Genomic DNA, 24,041 nt, shown 5'->3' with positions numbered 1-24,041 from the left:
TTTTTATTCCTATGAGGTGTTGACCGGTGAATTGTTTTATCCTAATCAGACTTAAGGATTCAAACCAGCAGGTCAGCTAGAGTCCACCGGAACCCTGAAGCTGCTGCTTTTGGGAGCAGATCCACGTGGACAGCACTCCATGTGTCGAAGTCCATGTTCTGGATCCTGGATCAAATTCATCTTCTGAACAGTTTCTTTCATAATCAGTTTGACGACCTGATCTTTTGTTTCCGCTTGCCTGTCCGCTGTGTCATCACCTCCAGAGTAACTGCAGACAATTTATCCATCTAAATAAACAGCAGAGGAAAAAAAGTGCTGCACTGTTGACCTGAGAGTTTGCGTTTAAAGCGGCTCGGACCGATGACTGGCTCATTGGCAACAAACGCCACCAGCCACCCTGCAGTTTAGTTCTCAGCCCATTCTTTGTGTGATTACTGACCACAAACTAAAATGTGACTGCTGCAATAAACACACAACGTACCGTCAGGCACTGCACCTGGAACACCAACAGTAAAAGCGTAAATAAATATTTTCTCAGGGACGAGCTGACAAACGTGTAGAAAAATATCCAGCATTCTGCAGAAACAGCACTTCAACGTACAGCATGTTCACGTATCCATGTCAATCTTTTTAACGTGATTCAATTCCCTGTATTAAAAAAAAAAAAGATTACTTAAAAAACAAAACAAAAAAAAGCATGCCATCACAGAAACTAAACCAGGCTAAAAATACAACTTATCAAAATAATTCTGTACATTTTCAGGGGAGGTGATGGTCTGGTGGCTAAAGTGTTGGGCTTGAGTCCAGAAGATCATGGGTTCAAATCCCCACCTGACTGGAAAATCACTAAGGGCCCTTGGGCAAGGCCTTTAATCCCCTATTGCTCCCGGTGTGCAGTGAGCACCGTGTATGGCAGCACCCTGACATCGGGGTGAATGTGAGGCATTATTGTAAAGCGCTTTGAGCGTCTGATTCAGATGGAAAAGCGCTATATAAATGCAGTCCATTTACCATTTACAAATGTGTTTCTGCGTCATCTGGCCGCCCATTTACAAAGCTCAGATATGTTCACTAATGCACGAGCGTGTGCACGTCCCGCTCACACAGGAACATTCAGACAAGCGTCTCTGGCTGGTGTGAAGCTCAGGCAGCGTGCGTGTGTGTGTGTTTCTGTCCCCACTCTAAACCACACACACAAGTTAACAGCGTAGAAAACTAGTTCTGATGTAGTGATGCATTTGTGTGTGTTTATACATCAAGTCACATTCAGCTGTGAAACCCTAAGAAGGCATCAATAAATAGTCCGTCCATCTGTCTGTGGGTCCTGAACAGGTCCAGCCGTCTGTCAGTCACTCTTGGAGTTCTGTGCTGGGTCCAGGTTCACCACCTGCAGCTCCGTCAGGTTACTGCTGCTGCCGCTCGACTGCTGACCAATCACCATCTACAACACAGTAACGCAAAATTATACAGCGCCAACCAATCACAAGCCATCACATCATACAACACTGCATGCAGGGAAAAAAAAAAAATAAAGATGCTGCTTCATATGAATCCAGAAACAAATGTTCTCAGCTGTACAACAATAACTACAAGCAGAACTCAGCAGGCCGGCGTTCTGTGTAGGAGCACATGAAGGTGAGGGATCCTCCCGAACTGGACTTATGTATCTGGGAACTGAAGGTCGTCTAAACTCACCACGTGCTCCCTGCGAGAATCACCTCCAAAAACAACGGAACACCAAAAACAAAACCACCTGATTGTTTCCGTGTCTCAGGTGGGTCCTGTTGTAAAGGCCGGTGTCACCAACCGAACGGTCCCCCCTAAGAATCGGTCAGGCCTGCCTTTGCCTTCCATCATCAATATCAGCGACAGAAAACAGCAGCTGCTGCGGCGCCTGCATCGTTTCAGACCGCCAGTAACGACTCGCCAATTATCGCTTTGTTTTCTGCTTCAGACAGCCTTGTTTCTGCTTAAAACTGACTTTAGAATGATTTAAGAAGTTTTACTTTGTCATCTGATGGTTAATAATCACATTATTCCCTTTGATCGCTTTGGGTGTAGAGAGTCAGACTCAGATGTGCTGCTGTGGTCCCAAACGACGCATGAGCAGTGATAGGGCATATTTGTTTGCAGTCACACCACACAGATCAGATGAATCCGCCAATCTACATGCAAATGGGGGGGTATGCAGCCACATGCAGCCCCCCCCCCCCCCCCCCCCCCCAAAAAAAAAAACAAACTACACTCAGCGTATTTTTTCAGAGAAGGCCGCTTGTTATGGTCATTCGACATGCTTTTATGTTGCACTGTATCTGCACATCGCAACAGCCCCCACGCATCTACCACAACACAGGGCGTTCAAGCAGAACGCCCTGGGCATTCAAACACGCAGATAGGGTATCTAGATAGCTAATTACTACCTGTATATTGTTGTCATAGAAACAGACCCTGTGGCCACTTGGTGCTTTTCTACTGGAAGGGGCACTCGAAGACTCAGGGTCTTCATCGGTTTGCTAAAAAATCGATCAAAGACTCAGGAAAACAGAGGCTCACTGGTTTGATTCTCCATCCACATGGATCAATCTGATGGGGAAGGTTCAAGAACAGCACCATCCTTATGTTCACCACCTTTGAGCAAAACCCTGAATCCATGACAATGTCAGTGGACCAAGAGATCAGACTGGTTGTACTGGTCAGCTCCCATCAGCTACCAGTGCAAACAAAGGTTTTAAAACTAACTACCCTATCTATCTGGAGAAAACGGGGAACAGTGCTAATTCCTCCCTGGATTGGCTGGATGACTACATTCCACAAACAGCAGAAAGCTCAGAGAAGAATCCTGAAGCACATGTCAGGAACTGCAGATGTTGGTGGCCTCAGTTTAGGTCAATACCCATGAGGCCACCAACAGACCAAGTCTAAACGTTCTCCTTATTAGAACAAAAATCACAACTCTCACACAGTAAAACATAACGGTGTCCGACTCCTCCCCCCTGTTCTGTATTAGAATAGCCAAGTAGCTTCTGTGCGTGCGTGCGGCTTCAATCACAGAGAAACTGGGAAAAGCTGACATTTGCCATTTGGCATGTTTATGTATTTTGGGTCAAGGATAAATGCTGCAAAAACAGACAGATGATAGATCTTTTTGGAGAAATTAGTGATCTACATCTACACATCTATATGTGTACCTACAATAAAAATTACAGACCTCTGCCTTCTTTGTAGGTGGGAAAACTTGCAAAATCGACAGCGGATCAAATATTTGTCTCACTAAGTCGCACAGTGTTTCTGTATTATGCTGGGATCTTTGTGTATTGTTGTTGTGCACGTCTTATTACTGACATTTATTCTTTTATTATTATTTTAGAGTTTATTTTGTTTAGTGCTTTGATTCACAGGTCCTATGTAAATACAACCCCTGGCAAAAATTATGGAATCACCGGCCTCGGAGGATGTTCATTCAGTTGTTTAATTTTGTAGAAAAAAAGCAGATCACAGACATGACGGTTACTTTTTTAGACCAAGCAGAGGAAAAAAATATGGAATCACTCAATTCTGAGAAAAAAAATATGGAATCATGAAAAACAAAAGAACGCTCCAACACATCACTAGTACTTTGTTGCACCACCTCTGGCTTTTATAGTATACAAATAATGAATGTTTATGAGTTCAATGGTACGAATATTTCATGAGGTGGAAGCTGGAACATACCATTCAACGAGATATTCGTTCCATTGAAAGAATGTAAAAACATTCATTATTTGTTTTATATAACGGCTAAAATAGATCAATGTCATTTGATATTTTATTAATTTGTAAACAGAAAAGGGACTTACATTTATGGTGTTCCACTGTGACGTGTAGTCCAGTGATGCTGTGCACTGACTTCAGACTTCCATAAAAAAAAAAAAACAAAAAAAAAGACTGTGTAGTTCCTCAGTCCAGCCAAAAATCACATCAGCGTTTTATGTGAGCAGCTCTTCATGCATCCAGAGGCTTACAGCGGAGTGAATTTTTGTGTGTGTGTGTGTGTGTGTGTGTGTGTGGTAGTGACAGTTAACTCAATCAAGTCCTGTTGCTGTCCCGCACACGCAACCGGCTCAGTCAAGCTGTGTACATGTGCAGTGGAAAAAACCCCCACTAGAAATGAATCCAGGTTTTCTTTCTCTTCCTGCTAACAGACAGCACAGTGGATTTGTTGTGTGTGCATGTATATATCTTACAAGAATTAGCAGTGTCAGTTAGCTCAAATTATGTCTCAGGAGAGTCGCGTGCATACACGCAACCTGGTGCACGTGTATGTGCGCGTGAGGACGTGCGCGTGTGCATGAGGACGTGCGTGCTTGCGTGTGCACGTGAGAGTGCAATGGTACCAAACGTATGGAACCAGATTTGCACTCTAAATGGAACCAAGCCGCACTCTGAATGCAATGCAACACAAATGGGATGAATTAATCCATGTCATGTGACATACAAAGCACCAATCAAATGACAAGAATCCACTCAGCTGTTATATAATCATTATTATTATTATTAATAACAAATGTGTGATTTTCAGTATATAAATCACAGAACCTCTCAAACTAGTAAAAATTCTGGAACGTACAGTACTCTGGCTGATGATTCCACCATTTGAATGGGAAAATCCGTCCAGACTTTTGACCGGTACTGTATGTTGGTACTACTTTAATGTGCAAAATATCTGGGATAATACTTGTATCTCTTTGGGGCTCTGTTTCAGAAGATACTGCAGTTTTTCCCCTCTTCTTTAGAGAAAACGTTTCCATCCAGCAGTGATTAATGAAAAATAAATACTAAAAAAACCCCACTAGATTCATAAAAATAACTGCTCTCAAATACACTCAGATTCCATGATCTTAATGGGGCCCCACTGGGGCAGCCCCAAGACCCCCAACCGATTTTTAGGCCCAATTTTCTGAGTAAACTGTTGCGTGCCACAGAGGAGAAACGTGGATACGAACTCCACGACGATTCCACAGACAGAATTCTTAATGTGTTTGAACAAATCCTACGTGACAGTAACTGAAGTGTGAATGTCGAATCCCCGCTGTTGGCAGGCTGATTCTTCCTCTACTTTCGGCTGCTCCCGTTAGTTGGCGCCACAGCAGGTCAATCGCTTCCATTTCACCCTGCCCTTCGTATCTTCCTCTGTCACACCAACCTCCTGCATGTCCTCCCTGAGGACATCCATAAACCTCCTCTTCTCCTCCTGCCTGGTGGCTCCATCCTCAGCATCCTTTTCCCTGCCAGCTCCAGGTGTGGAACAGGCTTCATGGTTTCATAGACCACCTTTGGGCTGTTACCGTCCACACGGTCACCACAGCAGGTCCGGTCTGGATGGGCAAGGGTGGGCTTGAACTGTGGACCTTCTTACCATAAATCAGACTCTGAACAGCTGGACCACATCCAAAAACACCACCACAGAACATAAACCACATCACACAGGATGTTCATGCACAGCTACGTCAGTGTGTTTAGTTGGCTGTGTGTACTGCTACTAATCACAAGTGAAAGAAGACCATCATCCACACTGATCCAGAAGGGTGGGTTCAGACCCAGAGCCTCAGCATGCCAGTGCGGTTAGAGTGCTCACGTGGCATGCTGGGTGCAAAAGCAATTTGAGAGTTTCACTTGTAAAATGCAGATCTTGCCGTACTGGGTGCAGCTGGACCGCTGAGACGGGGATCTGAACGGTGCCTGGAGGAGCTGTGAGGAACACTTGAGGAACAGCACCTGCAAACCAAAGCAGGAGAACAGCCGCGAAATTACACAGCAGGAAGTTACATGATCATAGAGAAAAATACGCAATAAAATGACTAAATCATCAGTTTGATGGTTTCACACACGTCACAGAACACAGACAAGAACATCAACGGGCTGAAGATGCCTTGGAGTTCACCTAAACTGGCTCATTAACAAATTGAGTGACAGTTGAGTGAGGGAAGCCACCTGTGAGTGTGACTGGAGAAAACAGGAATAACAGTCTATGTCACCAGTCAGTTTTAAGGTTGAATGGAAAAGAGGACATTACTGTTAAAAAGACTGACGCTCAATCTGGGGAAAATAACTGCCGTACCAGGTTTTATCTGATTGAACTTTAAGTCCAGACTCTTTCTACGAGCTCTCACACAAAGTGAATTAAAGGGCAACACATAAAACAGCAATGGGAAATGGAGCTAAATGTCATTTTAGAGGATGCTGTTTGGAGGGATATTTGCTCTGGTTGCCATAGGGGAGTGGGCAGTCAAAGTTGGAAGGAGTTTGATTGGAAGATGAAAATTAGATTTTTCAGAACACCACTGAAGTCCTTCCACGTCAAAGTAAATATCAATGATAAGTGCTGGAGAAATTGTGGATTTGTGGGTGACCAAACTCACATCTTCTGGGACTGTCCCAATATACAGAACTGCTGGAAAAATATTAAAAGCAATGTGGAGAATTTAATGAAAGTGATCATCTCTCTGGACCCTATTATTTTCTTATTGGATGTTTTTCCAGACAACTTTTCTCAGGATCAAAAATTTCTGCTTCACCTTGTTTTGATGACCGCAAGAAAAATGATCACAATTTATTGGTTGAAACCAGAATCTCCCACAGTTGAACAATGGACTCAAAAAAATCAAACATATGTATATGATGGAGCGGTTGACAGCTCAACTTCATTTAAAGGCTTCGGTCTTCGACAGAAGATGGGGGCCTATTATTGACTTTCTTAAATAGAGCATAAGCCTACACCTTTGTTTTTGATTTTTAATTGTATGTATTTTTATGTGATGCCCAGTCTCAGGACAATGTTATTGTTATTGTCTTTGAAATGACAATAAAGTAAAAAAAAAAAAAAAGTGAATTAAAGGATTTACAACAGTAAACATCAACAACCTTCACGGAATTTTGAAGTTCTTCCACAACCGAACCCTGACAGCTTTTGGAGCTGCTGCTCTCAGAATGTCGTTTGATACAAATGTCTTTGCAGATGGACAAATGTTCAAGTCTTGAGGGTCCTCAGGCCTCATTTATAAATGTGCACATACAAAAAGACCTTCAAGTGCCTTGTCCTCACACACCTCAAGGCCATGGTAATATTTTAATTTTTGCTGTTTATGTTCCCCCAAGTGGAAACGCGGCCCGAGCTGCAGCTCAAATTGCAGACTTTGTTCACCTTCAATTGCAACGTACGCCTGGTGCTCCTGTTTTTATACTTGGTGATTTTAATAGTTGTAAATTAGAACTGTCCCTCCCTGGATTTGATCAATATGTTGATTGTGCCACTCGGGATGATAAGATTTTAGATAAATGTTATGGCAATATTAAGAATGTCTACAGGGCCAGAGCAAAGCCTCCTCTGTCTAATTCAGATCATAACATAATACATCTGATCCCAACTTACAAGACTGTCTTGAAGAGCAGCAAGCCACAGATCAGGACAGTGTCTGTTTGGTCAAGTGATAACACAGAGGCTTTAAAGGGATCTTTCCTCTGCACAGATTTTGACATTTTTCATACTCTGGACATTGATGAGGCCACGGATACTATAAAAGACTACATACAGTTTTGTACTGATTGTGTGGCTACCAGAAAGGATATTATTATGTATCCAAACAACAAGCCTTACATAACCAAAGAAGTTAAAGACTGTATTAACTGTAAAAAAAAAATGGCTTTTAATAATCAAGACCAGATGGGGTTAAAAACTGCAAAAAGAACTGAACCAGATGCTAAGGCATGCAAGGAAGAGGCGCAAGGAAGAGGCACAAGGACAATATTGAGAAGAATTTTGCCTCAATGGACTCTAAAAAACTTTGGGATTCAATGAAAGTGGCAGCTAATATGGTAACAAAAAGGAAAAGCTTTGTAACAGATGATCAGGAAAAAGCGAATGAGCTCAATGACTTATTTGAGATTTGAGACTCAAGATTTTTCTTTGGATCGTGCTAACATTTTAAATTCCATTTCACCTACTGATTTGCGCCCCAGGTTAGTAGCTGATCCAGGCAAAATTAAGTTACTTTTTAGTAGGGTTCAGAAAAATACGTCTGCTGGCCCAGATGGCATCTCAGCTTTTCTTTTAAAGACTTTTGCAGAGGAGCTCACACCAACCTGGTGCCCGGTCTGCCAGCAGTCTGTAGATCAGCACACAGTTCCTTTACTCTGGAAAAAGTCAATTATTGTTCCAGTCCCCAAAAAACCCTGCCCAACGATTAACAATGATTTTAGACCGGTAGCTTTAACTTATATATAGGAGAGGGCGGGGTACAGATGATGCCATTAATGGTATCACCCACCTGTCACTAAAACACCTTGAAGACCCAAGAGCTTACGCACGATTTATTTATTGATCAGATTGATTAGATAGAATTCAAAATGTCAGAGTTAATAACACTATCTCTGACCCTAAAAACATCAGTACTGGCGTACCTCAGGGTTGTGTCAGTTTATCTGACCTTTTTACTCTCTATACTAATGATTGCATTAGCCACTTTCATGGAAATCATGTTTTTAAGTTTTCTGATGATACTGCCATCCTCAGTCTGCTTCATAAAGACTCAGATCCATCACTGTACTTTAAGGAAGTGCAGTGTTTTGTCCACTGGTGTGATGCTAATTTTCTTACTATAAATGTAAAGAAAACTAAGGAGATGATAATTGACCCTCGTTCTATTGGTGATCATACCCCTCTGGTAATCCATGATGAAGAAATCAATCAGGTCAGCTTTTACAGGTATCTAGGCGTTTACTTAGATAACCAGTTCCGCTGGGAAACACGTCAATAACTTATGCTCTCGTTTACAGCAGAGGTTATATTTTCTGCGCAGACTCAAGGTGTTTGGGGTTGATCAGAACATCTTGTTTCTGTTTTATCAGGCTGTTTTGGAAAGCATTATCCGGTATGGGATGTCATCTTGGTACGGTAATCTCTGTCCAGTTAAAATCTAGGCTTGCTTGTCTGGTGAAGACTGCTATGAAAGTTGTAGGGAGGACGGGAAACTCTTCCCTGCAGTCCATTTATGAACGGTCTGTTCTCAAACAAGCACAGCGAGCTTTGTCAGATCCTTCCCACATCCTCTATCCTGAGTATGAACTCCTACCATCTGGTAGGCAATTAGAGTCTTAAATAGTGGTTCCTGGGACAGGTAGTAGGATTGTGTGTTAATGACATGGTGGCATTGTATTTTAGTGTTATTTATTCACTGTCAGTATTTTCCTTAACCATATGTGGGAGATGGCTGTGCAATAGGGGTATGTGTTTTTAGGGATATGTGCAATATGCATGAATTATTTATGTGAGACTGCTGTGTAATAGGGGTATGTGCAATTTGGATATGTGTTTTAGGGATGTGCAATATGTATGACTGGTGTGTGTATTAAGTTATGTAATATGCATGAGTCATGTAATTATGTCATGGCAGTTTTACTTTTTACTTGTGCAGCTCTTGGAGTCCAAGACAAATTTCCCAGAAGGGACAATAAAGTGTATCGTATCGTGTCTCTGACCCTCACCTGGTTCTCCTGCAGTTCACCTACAGAGCCAACAGGTTGGTAGACAACGCTGTCAACTCGGCCCTCCACTTCAACCTCCAGCATCTGGACTCCCCAGGAACCTACACCAGGATTCTGTTTGTGGACTTAAGCTCTGTTTTCAGTACGACCATCCCAGCCCTGCTGCAGGACAAGCTCTCTCAGCTTGGTGTGCCCGACTCCACCTGCAGGTGGATCACTGACTTCCTGTCCAACAGGAGGCAGCATAAGAAGCTGGGAGGGCACGTCTCCAGCACAGGGTCAATCAGTACCCAATCCCTCCAAGTCTGCGTTCTTTCTCCTCTACTCTACTCCCTGTACACTAACAGCTGCACCTCCAGTCACCAGTCTGTGAAGCTCCTGACGTTTGCAGATGATACGACCCTTATCGTTCTCATTTCTGATGGGGACGAGTCTGCCTACAGATGGGAGATCGACCACCTGGTGTCCTGAACAATCTGGAGCTCAGCGCCCTCAAGACGGTGGAGATGGTTGTTGACTTCCGAAAGAACCCAGTCCTGGCCGCCCCATCACCCTGTGTGACTCCCCAGTTGCCATTATGGAATCCATTCGCTACGTGGGGATCACCATCACTCAGGACCTCAAGTGGGAGCTGAACGTCAGCTCTCTCATCAAGAGAGCACAACAGAGGATGTACTTTCTGCGGCATCTGAGGAAGTTCCACCTGCCAAAAACAATAATGGTGAACTTCTACACTGCCATCATTGACTCCATCAACTCCTCCTCCATCACCGTATGGTACGTTGCTGTCACTGCTAAAGACAGGAGCAGACTGCAAAGTATCATTCACGCAGCAGAGAAGGTGATCGACTGCAGTCTGCCATCCCTACAGGACCTGTGCACCTCAAGGGTCCTGAGGCAAGCGAGAAAGATAGCAACCGACCCCTCCCACCCAGGACACAAACGTTTTGTCACCCTCGTCTCTGGCAGACGGCTGAGGTCCATTAGGACTAAAATCCAAAGACACAAAAACAGCTTCTTTTCAGCCGCAGCTAGACTCATAAATAATGCCAGCCCCCCCCCCCCCCCCCAACACTTAAATGGACTGCATTTATATGGCTCTTTTCTATCTGCATCAGATGCCCAAAGCGCTTTACACATCAATGCCCCACATTCACTGCGATGTCAGGCTGCTGCCATGCAAGGCGCCAACTACACACTACACAACTGCACACCGGGAGCAACTAGCGGATTAAGGATCTTGCCCAAGGGCCCTTAATGATTTGCCTGTCAGGCTGGGATTTGAACCGAGGATCCTCTGGTCTCAAGCCCAACACTCCTCCCCCTACCACACACACACACACACACCACTACCATGAAGTACAAATTGGAGGAGCTGTGAGGAAGACTTAAGGAAAATCACCTGTTTCTGCACTGTCCCATTCCATTACGTTTTCTTTATTTAACAGTGACTATAGTTTGTCTATTTGACTCTTACTTCTTCTAGAAGTTTTTTTTTTCTTTTTTTCTTATTGTTTATGCACCAATAACAACACATCAAATTCCTTGTATGTGCAAACTTACTTGGAAATAAATTTGATTCTGAATCTGATCTAAATAACAAGTTTAATGCATACATTGTGATTTATACAAATAAACCAGATGGTGAGATGTTGGTTTCCAGACTGACCCATAGCAACAGCTGCAGTAAATGTGAGTGGCAGCGTTTACATGTAAAATGATGCCATGTGGGAGTGAGTCGGAACTCACACATTCAATTCCAGTTAATAACACGTCAGATACACACGTAGTGTGTCAAACCTTTTTTTTTTTTAATGGCCATTGTTACATGTTATTTGGAAAGTTTCAGTGTGGTTCTTGCAGTGATGTTGTTAAAGTTACATCCATAAGTGACTGTGATGTCTAAACTCAGAAGGAACATGTGAGTGTTTGGTTCAAGTGTACATGTAGAGGTGCTGTCACCACTTAGTGTCGTGTCTCACTTTAGTGTTTATTTTTTGTCATCTCTTGCTGTGAACGGACGCAAACTTCTTGATTTTGTTTTTTTCAGGAATGTCATTTTTCCTGCTCTTCCAGCAGCGATAAGGACACATTTCAGGCTTCATGTGTATATTAGAAAATATTGAAAAAGAGCACCAGATTCATAAAAACAAGTCTCTAAGTAGACTAATGTTGTACTCAATCTGAGGAAATAGAGAATGTTTGTGGATAAGGTTGTATTCTCTTGCAGTTTCCCTGTTTTACCACTAGCTGCCCCATGTATGCACGGTCAGACCTGTTCCTACATTTACACACATTTCCTAGTCCAAGTTGATAAATTCCATACTTTGTGTAGAAATGCAAGTCAATGAAAACGTAGTCATATCGCAACTATTTTTAATTGACATTCTGAAAACTGAGACGATCTTCCTCCATTCAAAAAATAAATAAACACACAAACAAATGCCTGAGGGTGTTTACTAGGGATGAACGAGTACACCACCATCTGTATGTGTTCAACCATCAAAATTATCTATCTGTAGCTGTACTGGGAGTGGACGTGGTTTAACTGGAAATGGGCTTAAATCAGTACATTATTTTAAGCCTGAAATTGATATGGACTGATCAGAAGTTGCCATATTTATTGTTTATTTGAGAACTATTTACATAACAGCCTCAAAATTGAGATTCAAATCAATGATTTTGATCACAATAGTAAATGAACTATTTACAGAACAAGTTTTTTATGAACTCAGAACCTAAATATTCTTAAGTGTATGAATGAATATTTACAGAACAGCCTCAGAAACGACATTCAATGTAGTAGGAAATTATGAACTAAGTATACATGAACAAGAGTTGTCATACTCAACACATTATTATTATTATCATTTTTAATTTTATGATCAAACTGATTTTTTTCAATTATTTATTAATTTTTACTACCTAAGATTCTTGCCATTTTTCCTCACACAAAGTTAATGTTGATTAATGTGTCTGTGCACGTGTCTGTGTGCATGTGTGTGTGACTGAGAGAGAGAGAGAGAGAGAGAGAGAGAGAGAGAGAGAGAGAGAGAGAGAGAGAGAGAGATTGTTCTAAGACTTTATTTTTTAATGATCTGAGTGAACTTGGTGATTCATGCAAACATCCAGTGATGGTAAACAGGGAAATAATATGTCAGCCTTGTTCACTGTATTCTTCTCAAAAGCACCACATTCTGTACGAGCAAAGTTTTCCAACTGACTTTAGATCACCCAACCAAATGAAGAGCAAGCAAACGGTTAAAAAACAAAACAAAAAAACAACCAGAGTGGAGGTGGTGACCGACACAACACGAGCTGTTTTCAGCTCTGTCTTGTCAAATGCACCGCGTATGTTACGAAAAAAGTTCACCAAGTAACTTTAAATACCATACAAACCAAAATAGAGGCGAATTGAAGAAAACTTAAGGACTACTGAGAGAGCAACGTGAGGAAGAATCACGCCAAGCACACAGAGAGAGATCAGTTTCTGTCTGTGTGTGTACCAGAGTGAGGTCTGGGTGCACACACACACACAGGTCAAACAGATGCTACAATGAGTGCTCACACCACCTACACACCGCTGAACAGTAGGTGGGGCTAATGCTGTGTAGGGAGGGGCGGGTGGTGTGAGTGACTGGCCAATCACAGAGCGTGAAGACAGTCAGTTAGCCAGTCAGGATTTTCCTTCAGCACGAGCACAGATATTGACGGGTTTTACTCGTATCATGCTCGTCAAATTGCTTTATCTGTTAGGTTCAACCTCACTCTTGTGAAGCGCTTTGGGGAGTCTTGTGTTGTGATTTGGCAATATGTAAATAAATTGACTTGAACTGAAAATATCACTATACTTTTGTACATATGTGTAATGGAAACCCAGATACGAAAAACTGACACTTTCAGTTTTCATTATGGTTTTGGTGGCTTCCCTCACTTGTCTCTTTCATGCACAGTCATTCTGTTCTTGTGAGAAATGCAAGACCCAAAGACCCACTGTTCAAAGATGTTCAATATTAAACATGGCTGGAGGTTTCTTGACTTCATTGTTCGTCACCGTGTCTGTCTGCAGCTCCCTCTGGTGGAAGCTTTGCTTAACATCTCTACCAACATACAGGAGGTGTGGAAGTAAGTGGGCAGTGACAGTTACACTGTGTTAAACACAACAGATTTACGTACGTAAACAGACCTGCACAGACACTCCTACATGTGGACACAGATTCTGTGGTTTTAATAATAGAGATTAAATCCACCCACGTGGCTCCTTATGGCCATTTAAATATAAGAAAAATAAATGCCCGTTTGTCCACCCTGTGCTGATGGGAGTCGTACCTGCGTCATGAGCCTGAGCATGTGACACCTGCATGGCTGACGTGCCCTGTGAGAAGGCGTTGAGCACAGCGAGCCCCCCATCAGTTAGTGCCGGTGTGGACGCGTACATCACTGTGTGGGGGCTGGGGTACATCATGTGACCCGCCACAGACGTCGGCACTGATGAGGTGACGATGGTTGCTGGGAGACTCACTGTTGCTAGAAGGAAAGCAGAGAAACACTGAGGATGAGAGACGTCTGGAGCTGCTGTCCAACAGGTGGCGCTAAACACCTACAGAGAGAAGCACCCACTATTTCAAGGTTTCAGGGCAGTTGCGGTTAATTCCAAACATTGCGCCACATTAAAGCTGCTACCAACGCATTTCATGCAAACCTCTGATCAAGAACATGGACCTGCAACACGCACAGAAACATCAGACTACATGTCCCCATGGCACTCTGTGTCAAACACATGTATCCCCCGTGCCTTGTGTGTTTGACAATAAATACTTCAATATTGATTAAATTAGAAAGTTATTTTCCTTAATATCATGTTTACCCAAATATAAGTTTTTGTTTCTCCTCTCCCAGGGTCTTCTTTCAACTGTGGACTACACTTCTACACATCAACAAGAGCAGAGGACAAAAATTCGTCTTGAAAAATCCATGTTCCCCCTTCTCCTTTGCAGAGATAATCCATTTGGTTTGTAACAGATGGCAAAGACAGCGACGCACACAGTTGCAGCAGCTCAGTGCTTTGTTTGGCTTTTTGCGTACGTGTTGTTTTTTTGTCCTGTGTACATCCTGTTGGGCGAACAACATCTACAGCCGGCACGATCTCCTTAAGATAGGAGTTTGTTACGGGCAGAGTGTTACAGCCAAGTATCGCTGCTCATACAACACCCCAGTGGCTATAGCAAGGAGCCCCGGCTCTCTGTGGATTACCATTCCGGCTGGGAGGAGGCGAAGGCGGCGCTGTGAGAGAAGGCAGAAGCAAGGTTGCCTGGCCGGTGTGCTAGCTAGGCTATGGAGGCAGCCACACAGACCACCACTCCCCAGCCTCTTTCTCATGAACGTCAGATCCCTCACTAATAAGATGGATGAACTGAGGCTACAGATGGCGACCAGCAACATTGTGAAGGATGCGTGCATTCTGCTGATCACAGAGACCTGGCTTCATTCATCCATCCCGGACTCTGCTATCGAGCTAGCAGGCCACACCACACAGCGTCTTGACAGGACAACGGACTCTGGTAAGAGCAAAGGGGGGGGGGGGGGGGGGGGGGCTCTGTGTGTATGTCAATAACAACTGGTGTACAAATACAGTAACTGAAGACAGTCACTGCTGCCCAGACCTGGAGTATGTGACTGTTAAATGCAGGCCCATTTATCTCCCGAGAGTGTTCACAGTGGTCATGATTACTGCTGCCTACATACCACCGGATGCTAATGCTAACTCGGCTACCGGGTATTTACATGGCAGCATTAGCAGTCAGCAGAGCACATATCCTGATGCTGTGCACATCATAGCAGGGGACTTAACCATGCGGACTTGAAGGCAGTGCTCCTCAAGTGCCATCAGCATGTTAAGTGTGCTACGAGAGGAGCTAACACACTGGACAAGGTCTACGCTGGGCTACAGGGCTAGACCACTACCACACCTGGGCCCGTCTGACCACATGTCTGTGCTTTTAATCCCTGCATATGCCCCCCTCTGAAAAACTGCTCTTACCACCACAAAGACTGTAAAGACCTGGCCGGAGGGTGCCTCTCAGCAGCTCCAGGACTGCTTTGACAGGACCAACTGGGATGTTTTCGAATATACAGATCTGGGGGTGTTTGCAGACAGTGTTCTGTTCTACAATAAAAACTGCACAGACAATGTCACAGTGGATAAATGCATCTGGGTCTATCCCAACCAGAAGCCCTGGATGACCCGAGAGGTCCAGCAGCTGCTGACGGAGAGGAACACCGCTTTCAGGTCTGGCAACAGGGGTCTCTACAGCTCGGCCCAAGCTGACCTGAAGAGAGGCATCAAAGAGGCCAAGTCGAACTACAGGAGGAAAATTGAGTACCACCTGGACAGCAATAACAACAGGCAGGTGTGGCAGGGAGTCCAGCATCTCACTAGGAGAAAAGCTGAACCTCTTCTTTGCCCGCTTTGAGGTGGAGCCACCAGAGGCAGCTACACTACACCCCACAGTCCACAGCTGCTCTATCCTCATAGTGGAGGAGCATGAGATCAGGAGCATGAGGTCAGGAGCATGAGGTCAGGCGCACACTGTGGACCGTCAACCCGAGAAAGGCTGCTGGACCTGATGGCGTCTCAGGGCGGGTGTTAAAGGACTGCGTAGACCAGCTGGCTGGAGTCTTCACCAGGTTTTTTAACAAGTCCCTGACCCAGTCCATTGTCCCGTCACGTCTGACCCCCTGCCCAAGAAACCTCACATCTCCAGCCTTAATGACTACCGGCCAGTTGCACTCACCCCAGTGGGGTGATGAAATGCTTTGAGAAACTGGTTAGGAGTCACATTACATCACTCCTGCTCCACAGTTTTGACCCCCACCAGTTTGCGTATAGAGCAAAACAGATCAACAGAGAGTGGGGTCGGAGCACTGCTTTGTTGATTCAAGCTTCAAGAACAGCTGCTGCAGTCTGCAATCAACGTAAAGAAATGATCATTTTCCTGATGAAGCACCCACAAAAATAACGGCTACTCCGAAGGGCTGATAAGGGAATTGTTAAACAAAAAGTCTATTGATGTCAATGTCAATTTTATTTATATAGCACATTTACAACAACAGCAGCTGCCCAAAGTGCTTCACAGTAAAAATAATATCAAAAACCATACCACAACATGCTGATGTCAGTGGACTGAATCATTGCTTAACAATTCTCGGAAAGAACTGGTTCTCGATACCCATCCCTTGCACCCCCTGAAGAACTCTGCCTCCCAAGGGGGCGCACATCATAGTTTGAAAACCACTGTCCTAGACGACTGGGGTCTGAAGACGTGTGGCAGCCTTCATCCGCCTTCACAGCTGTTGGGTAACAAGTCCTCCTCCGCCTGACCCACCGTTGATGACTTCTTGTTTCACCAGAGCGCCGTTAGCCGTCATGTTCAGGGTTCCTGTTGGGCCTTCATGGTTACTGTAAGTGACCAGGAGGCACACAAGGTCCTTACCGAATTACACCCCAACATGCAATCCCCTATTTCATCTGTTATGCAGGTGTCACAAAACATAAAAAGCCCTTGGGATCCTCTGGGAAGAGTTAGAGGACTTAGCCAAGAATAGGTATGGGCTGAGCTACTTCATCTGCTGCCACCATGACCCGGACATACAGTAGAAAATGAATGAATGAATGAATGAATGCATGAATCAATATTTAAGCATGAAAAGGTCCACTCATAAATGAAACATCATGACTGTTCATTAAATACATTATTGAGAATGCAACCATATATAATTTCTACACAAACTGAGTTGTAATTACACACATTTGTCTATTTGATGGTGCCTTTGCAACATTTTAAGAATTCCAATACAGAGAATAATTTTCTGAAGCAAATGATTCACTTGTTTAAAAGTTCTAAAGAGTTATATAGTCATAATGTCTTGCATTTAATGTACACAGATGTGGGGCATACAAAATCAGCTTTATTTAATACAGACTTTTTAAAACTCATCACAGTTCTGGTTGCTCATTGGAGGAACAGTGTGTATAAACATCTTCAGGTCTGGTTCTCTCTACGAGAGATGACAGCAGACTGCAGGGGCCAGGTGACCTACCACTGGAGTTGGCGGCACTATGGGAGATGTCTGGGCCATCACTGGTGGAGGTGGACTGGGTGTTGGGGTGGACTTGGATGGCCTGGAGCTGCTGGGGAACTCCGGCTCCTGGAGACACACACAAGTCAAACAGATGCTACAATAAGTGCTCACACCACCTACGCACTGCTGAACAGTAGGCGGGACTAATGCTGCGTTCACCTATTGGTGGGAGAAAAACCATCACAGCAGGTTGTTATAGCAGAATTCTTGTCCTCTACAGTGGCAAGCTAACTGATATGAGGCACCGTACTTTTTACAACAATTTACGTCATAATTAAAATGAGAAGCCCTGGCTCTGATGACATCTTAAAAACTTAACTTTGTGTGGGATTATAGATTTATTCCTCTGTAATATCACGCAAATTATTCAGGTTTACCTGTTTAAAACCAGGCAAGTCTCTGCATTTAAATAATCCATTTGTTGCTCTGTTTTTCCATTGATAAAAATAAAAACATCCGGTTTGTCATTGTTGCTGCAGTAACTGGCAAAAGTAGAAAATGTTTTACTTCTGGTGACGTGCTGTCGTGGCGTGCGGTTGCAGTTGTCACAGCCAGAGGTGGTGGAATTTTCAGTCAACCTCTCATTGAAAACATCCGGTTTACTATCTGCTGACGTGAAAGCACCATAACACATCAAACAGTGGCTTCATCTCAAGAATTAGTGGATGACTGAGCTAAATAAAATGAACTAAAAACCGGTTGCATGTGTGCACGTGCGCTTGGGGGACAACGACATGATTTGATTGAGCTCACTGACGCTGCTAATTCTTGTAACACACACACACATACAAACAGGGCTGTGAAATGAAAATTGTAAAATCTGAGGAAAATTCGCAGGGGGTCTGGGGGGCGCAGCTCCCCAGGAGCCGTGGTCTAGGGCCTTGTGGGGGCCCAGAAATAAATTAAATTTTCATCTACTGATACATTTTCAACATCTCCTGGAAGAACAAATCTCAAAATTAGTGCATATTTAAATGATCCTAGATTCAGCCTTTCATTTGAACCATCAATGATCATGTTGAAATAACACAATATGTCGTGGAAGTAGGACCTGGAATGATTTTCCTTTTAACTGTAAACCAAATTATGCATTAACTCAGAACAATTAAACTACATGAAATTCATGAAGCCTGAAAAGACTGTTAAACCATGTCAAAAACCACAGCTAAAGCTTGTAGAATATTTTTAAAATTAGGGTAAAATATCAATAACATACCTTATAGTAAAAAAGCCACACATTCTTGTGTAAATTCCTGTAAGCCAGTGTCTTTTTTCCCATGAAAAAAATCTACATTAATAAAAACTAATTTACATTGTTGTGTAAATTTATGGAACCTAAATTCATTCAAAGCCACAATGTCTTTTTGTTCAATGAAAGAAAGTCTAGATTAATGAAAGAAAAAAAAGGCACATAATCTTTTCTGAAATCCTGTTTGAACAGCACAATGTTTATTTTCCAGAGAGAGGAAAAAAATTCTTACCAGTTCACTTTTCCTGTTTATCTTTCAGGTGTGTTAATGAAGCCAGTGACAATTCCACGGATTCTTGTCCTTATCAGACTTTTTCAAACCCTCTTTCTCGCCATCTTCGCTCTGTCTGATGTCGCTCCGTGACACAGACATGCTGCAAAATTCTTTTAAAAACTTGAAAGTTGTAAAAGTGTGCGATGTCCACATGCTACGTTTACCTAAGCTTCGCACAGGAGCCACACAGCGTCACTCCAGCAACCAACCAGCCCCGCTTTACGACAACTGTCGTAACAGCCAGGCTTTGAGTGGCATTTATTCTCCTCGAAACTCTGTGGATCCGAGGAAACTAATATGTATCTGTAACACACAGATCAGTGTCCGCGGACTTATAAAAATTGCATGATGTCGTACAAAAAGAATGCTTTGTGATGAGCATTTAAAAAAAGTAACGATCACGATTAAAGAGTACAACACTAACACCCCCACCCCACCCCCACCCCGCCCATGATGAAATTTTCACAGCCCTGATAAATAGACTCCGCTGTAAGCCATCTGGATGCTTTAAGAGCTGTTCAGATGAAAAGCTGATGTGATTTTTGGCTGGACTGAGTAACTACACAAAATCTGTTTTTTTTCTTTTTAATGGAAGTCTGAAGTCAGCGCACAGCATCACTGGACTACACATCACAATTTGGACTTCAGCAGCAGTGGAACGCCAAAATGTAAGTCCCTTTTCTGTTTTTTACAAATTAATAAAGTATCAAATGACAAGGATCTATTTTAGCCATTATATAAAACAAATAATGAATGTTTTTACATTCTTTCAATGAAACAAATTTTTTAATTCGATGAAAGCCGGAACAAACCAACTCTGCTTCGCCTTGTTGAATGCTACGCTTTCACCTCATAAAATATTTGTACCATTGAACTCATAAACATTCATTATTTGTATAATAATTCAAGACATCTCAAATCAATACAACTTCTAAGATGTCAAAACAACTCTGTTGATTTCCTGCGATCACTCAAACTGTACTCAGTAAGGGTGTAACCGTACATGTATTTGTATTGAACCGTTTCAGTATCAGACGTTCGGTTCGGTACAGGGCTGTTCATGGGTGAGTTCACGTTGCATGTGTTTACATTCAGTGTTGCCAACTTAGCGACTTTCTCGCTAAATCTGGCGACTTTCCAAACCCTCTTGACGACTTATTTTCTCAAAAGCGACTAGCAAAAAAATCTAGCTACTTTTCCTGGCGTTACTGGAGACTTTTCTGATGTTTGGCGACTGAAAGTGAAAGTCTCTGTTGTCAGCGGCAGAGGGTCTCCCCCTCCTCTGCAGCGCTGCCTGCAGCAGCCTGAAAGCACTGAGCGGAGGGATATCTACAATCTTCCTCACTCTGACTCGCTCAGTCTACTGACCTCGTTTGCTGTGCTGTGATTAAATAGTCCCCAGACTTTGAGAAGCCCTGGCACTGAGAAGTTATTTTATTTTAATAAGTGATGGCCAATTGTAATGGAAAAATAAATAAAACAAACCAAGAATAAAGTTTATTTGTGGTTCTAAACATTTTAAGGTGGTTTTACTCACTTTTTTTTGCCTCCCACGTTTTTGTTTTCAAAACTTTATTTAAAAAGACATATTAACTGGTAGAAATCTGAGCTTAGATTCAGATTCACCACCCCAAAATTACTCTAAATCAGTTCTTAAAGTCCATGCAACATTTTTTTGAACCAGTGTTATTGACAGAACATTATCAGCGGCTTTGCTTGAGCTGCTGCCCCCGCGACCCGACTCCGGATAAAGCGGAAGAAAATGGATGGATGTATGGATGGATAAAATGCACTTTATGTAAAGCATTTCACTCAAAATAACTGAGTGACACGCTCAATATAATTAATAAATATAATGCCTCAAACCAATGATATGAGTATGTATTTAAATAATACAACTATCCATTTTTAATTCAACATTCATTATCATTAGGTACAGCCAAAAGACCTATGGATTGTTACACGTACAGCTAATATATGTATATGTTTTAGAAAAAAAAGTCACACTGTACACCTATATACGAGTAATATACAAATAATGAATGTTTGAGTTCAATGGTATGAATATTTCATGAGATGAAAGACGGAACATTCTATTCAACTCTGCTTTGCCTCGTTGAATGGAACGTTTTGTCTTTCACCATTGAAAGAATGTGAAAACATTTATTATTTGTTTTATATAATGGCTAAGATAGTTCCTTATTTGATATTCTATTAATTTATAAACAACAGAAAATGGACTTACATTTTGGTGTGCATCACTGGTGCTTTGACTGACAACACGAACTTTAAATAGGAGTCCAAAATTGTTCTTGGAAAAACAGTCAGATAGTTCAAAAATAATGCTAACAATGTAGTCCGTGATGCTGTGTACTGACTTTGTGTACTTCCAAAAAGACAAACAAACAAACAAAAAAAAGACCATGTATTTCCTCAGTCCAGCAAAAAATCATGTCAGAAATTTGTGCAAGTGTTCATCCTGTTTGTCCATCTTCATGCCTCCAGATGGCTTATACCATAATAGATTAGTGAGAGAGTGTGAGAGAGAGAGAGAAATTAGCTTTTTCAAATTGTCATCCATCAGCCAAACAAACTCCACCTTGTTTAGCTAAACACCGCCCCACTAGTGTGTGCATGGGTGGGGTTCGCAGTGTGCAATGGTACAAAACGTATGGAACCAAATTTGCACACTAAATGCAACGCAGCACATGGGACAAATAATCCATGTCACGTGATATACAAAGCGCCAATCCAATGACAAGGATCCACATTGTTATTATTTATGTTATTATCATCATCATTATCATCCGACCCTGGTGGTCAGCGGTGCTGTGGGAGGGAAAGCTGGGAGTCTGGAGGGGGGATGCAAATCGCCTGATTTGTAAGTGACAACAGTGCACTGTGATCGGACACAAAGTGTGGATTTTCCCCGAAAGTGTTCCTGGATGAATGAAATTCCGTGCATGCATGTCAGCCCCCAGACTGACATTCACACAGCTGGGCCGAGTCTCTGTGTGCCTGATGGGTCGGTGGGGCTGTGAGAGAGAAACCTGGATGTCTGGAGGGGTGCAAGAAGCAGGCTAAGGTTAGTCGATGATAGCACACTTTGACCGGACACCAAGTGTGGATTTTCCCCTAAGGTGTTCCTGGAGGAACGCAAAATGTAAGATCATGAATCATGAATTCGTCCAAAACCTAAGACAAATCGTGTAGAAATTCACGTTTTGCAAGATAGCTTTTCAGTATCCACGTTTTGCAATTCACAGTTTGCGGATAATTCACGATTTGCAGCAGGTTCATGTTTTGAGGCCAACAGGGTATGTCTATTACATAGGTCACTTGGTCAGTCAGAACTTCTGCTTAAATCAGGAAAGTGTCTGAAACACAATTTTGGGATTCTGGAGATGTTGAACAGTAAATATCAAATGTGAAAATGTCAAATGTACTGTGCATCTGGAAGTATTCACAGGACTTCACTTTTTCTACATTTTGTTATGTTACAGCCTTATTCCAATATCGAGTAAATTAATTTTTCCCCTCAAAATTCTATGCACAATACCCATCATAACAACAAGACTTTGTTTTTATTATTTTTTGCAAATTTATAAAAAATTAAAAACTAAGAAATAACATGTACAGAAGTATTCACATCCTTTGCTCAATACTTTGTTGATACACGTTTGGCAACAATTACAACCTCAAGTCTTCTTGAATATGATGTCACAAGCTTGGTGCACCTATCTTTGGGCAGTTTTGTCCATTCCTCTTTGCAGCACCTCTCATGCGCCATCAGGTTGGATGGGGCGCGTCAGTGCACAGCCATTTTCAGATCTGTCCAGAGATGTTCAATCAGATTCATGGCTGGGCTCTGGCTGGGCCACGCAAGGACATTCACAGAGTTGTCCTGAAGCCACTCCTTTGATATCTTGGCTGTGTGTTTAGGGTCACTGTCCTGCTGAAAGATGAACCGTCACCCCAGTCTGAGATCAAGAGCGCTCTGGAGCAGGTTTTCATCCAGGATGTTACTGTACATTGCTACATTCATCTTTCCCTCAATCCTCACTAATCTCCCAGTTCCTGTCCCTGAAAAACATCCCCACATCATGATGCTGCCACCACCATGCTTCACTGTAGGGATGGTGCCTGGTTTCCTCCAAACATGATGCCTGGCATTCACCCCAAAGAGTTCAATCGTTGTCTTATCGGACCAGAGAATTTTGTTTCTCATGGTCAGAGTCCTTCAGGTGCCTTTCCCCAAACGCCAGGCGGACTGCTATGTGCCTTTTATTAAGGAGTGTCTTCTGTCTGGCCACTCTACCATACAGGCATGACTGATGGATTGCTGCAGAGCTGGTTGTCCATCTGGAAGGTTCTCCTCTCCACAGAGGAATGCTGGAGCTCTCACAGTGACCATCGGGTTCTTGGTCACTTCCCTGACTAAGGCCTCCCCTGATCACTGTTTCCACTGACACAACTCCACATTACCTGGAGAAATGTGGCAGGGGTGGTGTTTGAAGCAGGAACCTTCTCTGAAACCAAGGACACTAACCACTTGGCCACCATTCCTGCCTTTTATAACTTTGAATAAATTTGCAAAAGTCTCAAAAACACTTTTTTCACATTGTCATTCTGGGGTTTTATGTGTAGAATTTTTTTGAGGGAAAAAAAGAATTTCATCCATTTTGGAATACGGCTGTAACATAAAATGTGGAACAAGTGAAGCGCTGTGAATACTTTCCAGATGCACAGTAGATCACGTGATTTGGCACAATTTGACTCCTTTTGTTATGTTATTGGGTCTGAAATAATTTTATTTTCAAATCTGCTCACTGAACATTAAATCCTGAATGAAAACCA

General features: G+C 42.8%; 1 protein-coding gene and 1 long non-coding RNA gene across 5 annotated transcripts in view; both read right to left on the bottom strand.

The window, feature by feature from the left end:
• Nucleotides 1-1,012: 1,012 nt before the first annotated feature.
• Nucleotides 1,013-24,041, bottom strand: part of srfa (serum response factor a) — a 161,922-nt gene continuing 138,893 nt past the window's right edge. For 3 of the 4 annotated variants that reach the window (XM_034184332.1, XM_034184331.1, XM_034184334.1), the window contains 4 exons: nt 17,620-17,727; nt 13,849-14,046; nt 5,678-5,754; nt 1,013-1,441 (listed from right to left, as the gene is read on the bottom strand). In XM_034184332.1, the coding sequence (XP_034040223.1) occupies nt 1,346-1,441; nt 5,678-5,754; nt 13,849-14,046; nt 17,620-17,727 (479 nt within the window). In that variant the 3' untranslated portion in view covers nt 1,013-1,345. Of the gene's footprint in view, nt 1,442-5,652; nt 5,755-13,848; nt 14,047-17,619; nt 17,728-24,041 lie in introns of all 4 variants that reach the window. The other variant, XM_034184333.1, reaches the window with a different exon arrangement.
• LOC117522910 lies at nt 21,978-22,338 on the bottom strand. The gene is made up of 2 exons (XR_004564367.1): nt 22,235-22,338; nt 21,978-22,028 (listed from the first exon to the last, which is right to left on the bottom strand). It is a non-coding gene; the product is annotated as an uncharacterized LOC117522910 (long non-coding RNA).

Source organism: Thalassophryne amazonica, chromosome 13, assembly GCF_902500255.1.
Source record: "Thalassophryne amazonica chromosome 13, fThaAma1.1, whole genome shotgun sequence".
Classification (NCBI taxonomy): domain Eukaryota; kingdom Metazoa; phylum Chordata; class Actinopteri; order Batrachoidiformes; family Batrachoididae; genus Thalassophryne; species Thalassophryne amazonica.
This window is presented reverse-complemented; position numbering and strand designations above follow the sequence as displayed.